This window comes from Phyllobates terribilis, unplaced genomic scaffold (genome assembly GCF_046119375.1).
Source record: "Phyllobates terribilis strain yellow unplaced genomic scaffold, ASM4611937v1 Scaffold_4__5_contigs__length_816908805, whole genome shotgun sequence".
Classification (NCBI taxonomy): Eukaryota; Metazoa; Chordata; class Amphibia; order Anura; family Dendrobatidae; genus Phyllobates; species Phyllobates terribilis.
The window spans coordinates 278,202,650-278,213,825 of NW_027362764.1; the positions used below are offsets into that span (position 1 = coordinate 278,202,650).

Sequence of the window (11,176 nt, forward strand, 5' to 3'; positions counted from 1 at the left end):
GAACACCTAGACATTTCCTACTGGGATCATCTATTTTATTTATATTTATACTGAAAGTTAAGAAGAAAAATAATCACATTAAAAGAAAAAAATAAAATTCCATAGTACATATTCATTAGCCATCTATAATATTCCCTTGTTAATACCTACAAGCCTATAATATTAATTCCAAAACCCTGCTGGGGGGTCAAAAATCTAATAACCAAAACCCACTTAAAGAATAAATCTTATTAGATAAATATTAAAAACACCAAAGATCTAAAATAATGTTATGTACAAGCAATCATCCCTAAGGAAGTGAGCTCATCCTCAGACGTCGCTTAAAGATACAGGTGCTGGGGCAGGAACGCACGCTGCGCTCCACCTCTCCATACTGTGCCCACGGGAGTGATACAGCACCTATTGTCAGTGCATCCCCTCTGTACAACTGCCGCTTATTGCTAGTGCCCTAATTACACCCGCCCCCTGATGAACTTCAACGCCTTTGGGGGAAACGCGTCAGCACAATGGATTTTAGCTAACTAGCAGAGAAATGTAGCTAAGTACTTACGTATTCTAATTCAGTATGTGGCATATTTTATGTATGGGACATTTATCTCTAGGGTTTAGCCAATGACTCAGGAGCAGTTGCATCTTCTACTATATTTTTGCAACACATTAATTTTTTGCATACTGGATTTATCGATCATCCAATATGCTTAAGGTTCATGACAGAACAAAGTGACCACATAATTGTACTCATATTCGGATACGAATAATACCCTTGACTGTACTTGTAAGAGTGTATGTATACAGTATATCACTCCATAGATTTACACCGACGGCTACTGTGTATGCATAGGAGAGAACGTACTTGATCTAGTAGGTCTTTAACTGTTTTGATGCATTGGTTATCATTACTTATTAACACCATGCCCCCAGATTTTTTTCCTCTCTGGATAATAATTCCTTGTGTTAATGGTTAGGGCATGCAATATGGCTTTTTTGGGCCAGTCTATGTTAAGCGGGGGTGCCATATTGTCCACAAAAAGGCCTATTTGGGTGGACTAGGGACTGGACATATATATCAACAATATCCAGTCCCCTCTCTGTAAGTGTAGCTGTATGTTTTCCATTCCTGTCCCCAAAATGTGCAGAATTCACATATTATTATTATTTAAGATCTTTGAAATTTTTAATGAATATATAATAAAGATTTATTTTTTTGTGGGGTTTTGGTTTGGGTTGTGACCTACAAACCTACTAGACAACACCCAAATGGGTTAGGTTAGCCGCCTAACAATATAAATCCATAATGTACATTCTTTCATGCTGATTAGTATCCTTAATATAGATCATCATTATTCAGGTGGGTTTCTCTCTCCACATTGTTCACCAGGTAAAGCTCCGTACTCTTAATAGTATCTTTGCCTGGAATTACAAATCATTAATTTTGTTCAACTTAGGTGCATAGGACTGAGATGTAATATCAAGGCATAATGAAGGGAAGTGGTGCTGCTCACATGGTCCTTCAAACAGGTTAAAGTTGTTCCCCCTACTGATGTAACATTAATGGCCTATAAATTACTTATTGTTAATATATTTTTTATATATCTGAGCAAAAATCCCAACTAGAGGTCAAACTGCTGATGAAAAAATATCGCAAAACCCTGTGTGGATAAAAGACCATTACGTACAACAGACCACTTTGGAACATAATTACTGAAAAGTATCATACTGGGGTTATATACAAGACATCTACCCAGAATCGGCTACATTTTTGCATCATTTGAGAGAAAGTCATGATTATCTAGCTGGAATGTTCTAGTTTTCCAAAAGTATGCACCATTTTTACGCCAGTAGGTCATGCCACAAATGGTTTACATTCTACTCAATACGATAAGAATATTGGTAGAGTTGTACAAAAAGATAAGCAAGGCCCTGGCTCATCAGTAGTCTGTGGATGCCGGGCCAGAGCCCTACAACCCTCCTGTCATCTGCTGGTATCCCTGGTGCCCAGTGTCACTATTGCAGCTCGCATGACATCGCGCCAGGCCTACTAATCACTAGAAGTGCTCGTGATGATGGCTCATAGGAGCCGGACCACTGACTTTCACATGGCCACTAGAACAGGATCTTTTTGCTAAACTCTACGTATTAGATAAATCTGATTCGTGCAGCTAAAAGACTATGAAATATAACTTGTCTATTGGGGTGATATTATCAATGGTGTGAATTCAGCATATTAAACAATAGGATTTTACGTCAAGTAATGGCCAAAAACAGCAGGACAAAAATGAAGGTCAGTTTATAGAATCCTACCGCTATCAAAATCTAAAGTTCATAATTCAATAAATCCATTGCCAAGTTTCACAAAAGTGTTTATTCAGTCACAAAAGGTAGATAAATGCAATTGATACACATTGTATAAAGTGGAAATTGGTTCTATGCCTAAACTCAAGGTGAATATTTGTTAAAATATGCTTTGTCCTTTCAGACAGGTGCACAGATTTGATGTATTTGGTTGTAGGCATTTACTGTTCATGAATGATCCTTGTACCTGCCTTTTAGCTTACTCTGGGAACATGTGGTGTGGTATGGTGGAATATGGATGTCTGGTAAGAGCGAGTCCCCCAGTCTCTGCTTTCTCCTCAAGGGTCCCTCTTTTTGACCTGATAAGTACATTTGCATTAATAAATGTTCTTTCCCCCAGAAAAGCATCTTTGGTCCTGTATATTAAAACCTAATTTGTATAATAAATGTCGATCTTTACATGATTTTTGTAGTAATGTATATTGAAAACTATTCAAGCCCATGGACATAAAAATTAGATCTTTCACAAAATGAAAAGGAAATATCACCTTCACCATCTATTTATCAAAACGAATGCAAAAACAAGGCAGAATAGAAGCTCTGCACATGACATCCGATCAGATTATTTTTTTTTTCCAAAGGGCTTCAGAAAAATGAGAGCTGGAAATAATTCTGGTTTCTTTGGGCAACTTATCAACTTTTTCCCAGCTTGATAAATCCCACCCAATGGGCCTACGACTAGTAAAACGAAAACTGAAGCAACTGCCTATAACGACTAATCACATGAAAAATGAGAGCTGTGATCCAAACTGCTCCAGCTTTTTATTGCACTACTTTTCCTCTGTGTATTTCTCAGCATTTACTTCAATGACTGGACTAAGTCATCCCCAAGTACCAGAAATAAGAATCGCAGACGATGACTTCTAATAGGCAAAACAAATATTCACAATGGGAATGACTTTGTTTAAAATTGATCATGACAAATCCAAGTGCCCAAAGATGAGTCCTACATTTACTGATCCAGTAACATTATTCTGTTGGCATACCACAGAAATGAAACAATCAGTCAATCCTTTCTTTCCATTGTTTGGACAATGCACATGTCAGAGATGATAAAGACAAGCCCTATTGTGAATATTGCCTACTGTTGCAGTAATAAGCCTTTTATGAAATCAAAAAGGATAACTGATCCTTGCAATGTCTACGCAGCCAGATTACAAATCAGATGTTTTCCGACCACATTGTGTGCATTGGATTTTCACCAATCCCATCCACCCCAGCAGTAATCAACTATCGCAGTAATTTAGAATAAGAAAATGCCCTGTAAATGGTAAGTATGATAATAACCTTATGTTCCAAAGTCTATGGAGATTTCAAATGAGATCAATTAAAGAATAATCATATCTACAGAAAAAGGCAACATTTGGATGTATATTTTTAACACAAGCCAAGAGAATCCAAAAAAAAGAGAAAAAGATATTGTACAAATATAGGCCACAATAACAGTGTTTAGGTGTTGAAATTTGGTGTCTACTCCTGATACAAATGCACTAATAGCTATGGTCTATCTTATACACAGCTACATTGCTACATAAATATGAACTACACAATTTATTGTCATGTGATTGCCATCTGTGATTATTGCAATTCTATAATATTAATCGACATACTCAGCATAAACAACAGAAACGAATACAATGGCACATGATTTCCCCAAATAATTAAGGCAATGCAAAACACTAGAATGCAATATATAATACTACTGTGTAAAGAAGAAAAAACAGCCCAATGATCAAATCACATGCAAAGGCGATTTTAGCACAGGTTCATTAAATTAATATTTGGCTGCAGCCATAATAGAAAACTCCTGTATTTCTATACAAATAAAAAATCTAGAAAGTTTTTCATAGGCTAACAATACAAGCAAGAATACAAGTAAAGTAGAAATTTAGTTAGGAATGTAATGTAATATGTTAGAACGACAAAAGGAATCACTTTGGTTCTTAAGAGAACCATCATTATATATATACATATATATATATATATATATATATATAATAGCATGTGATTATTTATATAAGTCAGAAGGTCAATACATCTTCATTATTTATGAATGTAAATGTAAATGTGTAAGATACTGGTTGTCAGGAATGTGCTGTCAGTCTCTTAGGGCTTGTCCTTAGATCATTAGCAATGGAATTGATTAGTTTATTTTAAGTGACGTCTACAAGACAAGTACACAGTTAACATAAAGATCAGGCACAAAAACAGCTTAGAGCTAAAATGTGTTATCAGAACCTTATTTACACCAATCTCCAGATAACCATCTCCAATCCCTATCGCAATGGTTAAATCTGTCTAGTCCTATCAGGACGGCACTCACCATGTACACACAGCAGATTTACATTAAGCCGGTAGAAATAGATCAAATGTCAGGAAAGGTAAGTTGACTTATCTCACTTAATGGGCAAGTTTTGGTAATAAGTTATATTATTTAATGTTATAAGAACAAAATAAAAATGTAATTATTATGGGACAGTGGTAGGATCACACAGGTAGTAAATGAGCATAGACATTTATATGTAAAAATGTTTTATCTGCTATTTGTATACATTTATTGTTATTACTACTGTACTATATATATATATATATATATATATATATATAATTTATATGATGCCTGTTGTAATAGTAGATAGCATAATGATGTACTACATGATCTACATACAGCACAGCCAGTGAGTTAAATAGCAGACAGAGGTATAGGATTACAGCGGGGGCATTACTGTGACCCACCAGTATGATAAATCCTGCACTTACCTGGCACACGCAGGAGATACAGGGGTTGTCAGTGATGAATGGAATTTGTAGGGCCTCTCCTTCATTTTCACATTTTGCCACAGAGCCTTGGAGAATAAGCCAAAATAATATATATTATTTTCTCTGTAAACCTCCATAATACACAGCAGAGGTGTGTGATCCCACATGGAGGGGATTTTAATACCCCTAGCATTGTTACTATCTGACACCAGGTATCTAGCTCTTTGTATGTAAAAGCTCTTGTATGCCAACATGTTTAGAAGAAACCTGGAGACACAGATATTCAAGTCCTGTATCCATGAAGCAGCGCCTATCCTAACACTGGACTCACAGAAGCCACCTTTGCATCCTGAGATGTTTCACCATGAGTTATTACACATGGTAGTCATTGATTTATCATCACTTCTCTGGGTGATGTGCTGCAGTCCTCTTCTCCAGCAGTACAACATGCATGCCTGTAATAACTAGGACAAGTTGACTGATCTACACTAACTTTCAATTACATGAAAAAAAAACACATCCTGTAAAAGAAAAAACAAGCTCTCCAGTTATTACATGTTGCTCTTTGTTCATATATCTTTATATGTAGTTAAAAGACAGGCAATTTTGGCCATAGCTGATCTACTGACATGAGACATCTTGATCTATCTTTATCAAAAGACTCATTTTTCAAAAGAAGCACTAAGGATGTATGTACCCCATAACAAGCCCTTCACTACTCCTCCCATGTCCTATGATCAACTTAGCTTTATCTACATCTGCCATCACTTTTCTTTTTAACTCAACCCCTGCTATAGACTACAGGAAGGATCAGCTTTATTCTTGTATGTACCAGGTGTCAGGAAAGTATGTCCTTCCAGCAGGGACAGGGGTCACCTGCCTCCACACATGGAATTGTATTCTGCACTAATTCTTTATAAAATATCCCTTCCCTGAATTAAAGAAAGGCAGCGAAATGCAGAGGGTTTGGAGATCAACTCTCCTGCCATGAGTGTTAAAGACACCTGCCTTATTGCTATTGTATAGTGATGGAACTACAGAATGTGTCATTTACCAAATATATATATACACATGTATATGTGTGTATATGCACATACATATGTGCACTTTTACCTTTCAAGAATGAAGAACACACTGACACTTGCAGAGAAGTTGGAGTGTGTATCAAGTGCATCCTAATCTATCTATCTATCTATCTATCTATCTATCTATGCTTGTGTGTGCGTGTATGTATATAGATCAGGTGCTTCCTTACCTGTCAAAAATGAAGATCCCACTGACATGTGCAAAAAAGTTGTAAATATAAATATCCATCCAGGGAGTGTGGTAATCCCAGGGGAGCTGGCACACATTGGCAGAGGCACGCTGCTGGCCAAGCAGAAGTTCATTGTCCCAATAGATCCAGTCTGCAGACAGGAGTCAGACGTATTGGGGCTTCTTACCGATATGCAGCACTGGAGTGAATGATGTCAGAAAGTGTTTCCAGGAGGGTCGCTCCGCTGGAGCTGCTGCTGGTGTGTATAAGGTCAAGGGCTAATCATAGGAAGGCTGCTTCTGATGGAGTGTGTGAGGTCAGGGACTGATCACTGGGGGGTCCCACTGCTGGTGCTACAGCTAGATTGTGAGGACATGCCCTGATCACAGCTGGGTGCCTTTGTTGCTTCCTCTGGTGTGTAAAGTATAAGGAGAACAGGAGTTGATGTGACGAAGGTCCCTCTTCAAGGACTGGTTCTGGAATATATGAGAACAGGGGCTGATATCAGTAGGGTCCTTCTTGTGCTGCTCCTGACCTCAGGTGGGTCTCTAAGCTGATGCTGCTGAAGTCTGTGAGGAAGAGGGTTAATCTCGGGAGAGTTCCTCTGCTGGTGCTACTGCAGGATTTAGGAAGGATATTCTGCTCGAGCTGCTCTTGACCTCAGGAAGGTCCCACCGCTGATGCTGCTTCTGGAGTCTAAAGCACAAGCCTGACCTCAGGAGGGTCCTTCTGCTGGTGCTGCTGCTGGATAAGAATGAGGGCAGATCTTCAGTGGACTCACTGCTGGTACTAAGTGTATGAAGAGGGGGTTGATATTAGGAGGGTCCCTCTGCTGGAGTGTTGGAAGTCAGGAGGATCCTTCTGCTGGGGTGCATAAGGACAGGGCAGATCTCAGGAGGGTCCCTCTGCTGGTCCTGCCGCTGGAAAGGATAAGGACAGTGCTGATGTCAGGAGGGTTCCTCTGCTGCTGGAGATGATAAGGACAGGGCTGATCTCAGGAGGGTTCCTCTGCTGGTGCTGCTGCTGGATAGGAAAAGGACAGGGCTGATCTCAGGAGGGTCCCTCTGCTGGTGCTGCTGCTGGATAGGAAAAGGACAGGGCTGATCTCAGGAGGGTCCCTCTGCTGGTGCTGCTGCTGGAGTGTTGGAAGACAGAACTGATGTCAGGAGGATCCTTGCGCTGCTGCTGCTATTGGAGTATATGAGGACAGAGCTGATCACAGGAATGTCCCTCTGCTGGAGTAGATGAGGAAAGGGTGATCACAGGAGGGTCCCTCTGCTGCTGTTGGATATACTGCTGCTACTATTACTCCTTTGCTTGGCTTCCGTTTCCTTTATTTTCTTCCCCTGCACCCCTCCTCCTGTTTTTTCACTACACAAGCTGCCTAAACCCTGAGTCCCGATCAGTGTGATACACGAGGTAGCTGCTGGCAAGTGGGGATATGTATATGTGTTTGTGCAGACAGTCAGTACTGATCTACTGATCCCTGATCCTATCATCATCAGATAAGGAGCTGACACTGGATCCTCCGCTGATCACTGCTATTGATTGCCTGCTGCCAATAACTGTAAGCTCAGATCAATACATCATTGTTACATCACATCTACTTAATAACGAGGACCTGAGCCCAGCACCAGCAGTGTCCACAGATGGCTGCCTCACATGTCTGTGCCTTGTATCCTGACATGCCCTTGCTTTATCTAATCTTTCCTCCTACATGGTCTCCATTATGTCTTCCCAGGGCTCTCACTCCCTATATGTGCCCTATATATCACAGTAGCACAACAGACACAACCCACACCCCCTGGCAGAGGCTGGGTGCTAGCTGACCATTATTACCAGCCCCTGTCTGTCTCTAGCCTCCGGGGTGCTCTATTTTCTGGAGGTTATTAGACCACTTACCTCTATCTGTGGCTCTCCCTCATGTCCCCAGAGCTCTCAGTCCCTACATCTGCTATATATATATATATATATATATATATATATATATATATATATATATATTTCCTGGGTGCTAGCTGACCCTCATTACCAGCCCCTGTCTGTCTCTAGCCTCCGGGGTGCTCTATTTTCTGGAGGTTATTAGACCACTTACCTCTATCTGTGGCTCTCCCTCATGTCCCCCGAGCTCTCAGTCCCTACATCTGCAATATATATATATATATTTCCTGGGTGCTAGCTGACCCTCATTACCAGCCCCTAGCTGTCTCTAGCCTCCGGGGTGCTGTGTTCTGGAGGTTATTAGACCACTTACCTCTATCTGCAGCCCTCCGTTTCCCCTCCGTTGCCACTGATTGCAGGCAGATAGAGGCTGTCCCTACATAAGCCGGGCAGCAGCATTCTGGATTGCCAGCATTATTGCCGGATGATAATGAAGCAGTGCTCTGGTCTTTGCATTGACATGAAGGCATTGTTATTGGGCTGTCAGCACTGGATGGGTTCATCACTGTGTGTTAGATACACTGTAACTATGATCGATCGATGCGATTGCCTTTCAGGTTACTTTCTATCTAATGTAATATTGGCAGCAGCGATCAGATGCAGCAGAACTTCTGGAACTGCACGAAACCCCTGGTTACCTTTTCTCCTAGCGATCAAATAACAAACACAGCTCTGCCACATCTGAGAATAAGAAAACGCAACATCCCAGTATGAATAGATCGTGTGCCTACAGAATAGACCATTGCTGCCATGTATTGAATCAGGGATCGATGCTTTGTACGCGTCCGTGTGTGCTGGGAACTGTGCACACAGCTGGATGGAGCCCAGAGCTCTCCTCGGGTCCTGGACGCGATCGGCGACGTGATTGTGTGACTTGTAAGGAGCGAGAGGCAGCGGCGACAGTGCTGTGCGATGAGCTGATCGGGGTGAGATAAGGAGGCTGCAGCCGCGGAGATGAGACAGTCTGATGCCGGCTGAGCTCTCCTCCTGCCCGGCCTTCATCTCACCCGTCGCCCCCTCCCACTGGCATCAAGTCACTCAAAAGAAGTCATTAGTCTTCTGCTGAAAAGGTATGGAGCACATCCCACTCATTCATGCCTTCTGTCTCCACCCAGGCCAGTCTGCAGACACGGGGGAGGAGTGTGCCCACCTTCTATTCATCAGCTCCTGGATGGGGGGATAAATCCCTGCAGACAGAGGAGGGGGCTCGCTGCCTGCCCATGCTGATAGCTCTGATACAGTTTCACCCTAGCTCTATAATATGCACAAAGGCTCATCCACTAGAATAGTTTTGCAGTAGTTGTGTGAAAGCAGCTGATCATTGCAGATCCTATTCATATCCAATGGCCAGAAGTTCTAGTAATCAGAAAACACACCAATGGGGGGCGCTCTCTTACCTAGCCTGGCCATAGATGTAACCAATATGCCAACAATTCCACAATAATTCACCATTAGTGTTGAGCGATACCTTCCGATATCAGGAAATATCGTATCGGATTGGATCGGGCCGATACCCAAAAAGTATCGGATATCGCCGATTCCGATACCGGAAACCAATGCAAGTCAATGGGACACAAATATCGGAATGAAAATAAACCCTTTCTTTCCTTGTAGGTTAATTCTACATGAAGTAAAACAACTAAGAATAATGTAGAATGACATGAAAAGCCGGCAATTCATCAGCGGCATTCACCGGTACCCGACAATTTACAACAGAAAGAATAGAGCTTCACACATAGATTAGATAGATAGAAACATGTCAGTCACACATATAAGAAGCACAGTGACAGTGTTGGTTACTGTACTTGTCATTTAGTGTAAAGGATTTATTAAAAAAAATATTAGTGTTTTCGTGCACCGTCTCTTTAAAAAAGCCGGCCGGCAATTCAGCATCTGTACCCGACAATTTATAACAGACAGAATAGAGCTTCACACATAGATTAGATAGATAGAAACATGTCAGTCACATATATAAGAAGTACAGTGACAGTGTTGCTTACAGAACTTGTCATTTAGTGTAAAGGATTTATTTAAAAAAATAATAGTGTTTTCATGCACCGTCTCTTTAAGAAAGCCGGCCGGCAATTCAGCATCTGTACCCGACAATTTAGAATAGAAGGAATAGAGAATCACACATAGATTAGATAGATAGAAACATGTCAGTCACATATATATGAAGTACAGTGACAGTGTTGATTACTGTACTTGTCATTTAGTGTTAAAATAAAGGATTTATTTAAAAAAAAATTGGCGTGGGGTTCCCCTTAATTTTAGGCTCTAGCGGAGGTTAAGCAGACAGCTGGGGCAAATGTTTGAAGCCTGGGAAGGGGGTAATACCCACGGAGCTTCCCAGGCTACTAATATCAGCCCCCAGCTGAATACCTAGCCTTTACTAGCTATTAAAATGGGGGACCCCCCCAAAAAAATGACGTGGGGTCCCCCCTAATTTAATAGCTAGCACAGGCTAGGCAGACAGCTGGGGGCTGATATTAATAGCCCAGGAAGGGTGCCATGAATATTGGCCCCCTCCCAGGCTAGAAACACCAGCCGTCAGCCGCCCCAGAAATGGCGCATCCATAGGATGCGCCAATTCTGGCACTTAGCCTCGCTCTTCCACGCTGCCCTGGTGCGGTGGCAGGGGGTAATAGGGTTGGGGTTGATGTCAGCTTATAATGCCAGCTGACATCAAGCCCAGGTTAGTAATGGAGAGGCGTCTATAAGACACCCCCATTACTAACCCCATAGTCAAAGTTAAAAGAAAACACAAACACCCAGAGTAAAGTCCTTTAATTGAAATAAAGACACAATTCTTTATTGTTCTAAATTAAACCATACTTACCATCACGCCCATTCCAGCTGAAGCCAACG

The 11,176-nt window shown here is 41.3% G+C and overlaps 1 protein-coding gene across 3 annotated transcripts in view; it reads right to left on the reverse strand.

Annotated features, from left to right (window-relative positions):
- The window catches only part of BMPER (BMP binding endothelial regulator), a 383,271-nt gene extending 373,916 nt beyond the window's left edge, over window positions 1-9,355 (reverse strand). Inside the window, exons 1-3 of one of the 3 annotated variants that reach the window (XM_073678266.1) lie at window positions 8,622-8,754; window positions 6,368-7,602; window positions 5,113-5,198 (exon numbers count right to left, since the gene is read on the reverse strand). In XM_073678266.1, the coding sequence (XP_073534367.1) occupies window positions 5,113-5,198; window positions 6,368-6,500 (219 nt within the window). In that variant the 5' untranslated portion in view covers window positions 6,501-7,602; window positions 8,622-8,754. Of the gene's footprint in view, window positions 1-5,112; window positions 5,199-6,367; window positions 8,341-8,621 lie in introns of those variants that run through there. The other 2 variants (XM_073678264.1, XM_073678265.1) reach the window with 2 other exon arrangements.
- Window positions 9,356-11,176: the final 1,821 nt, after the last annotated feature.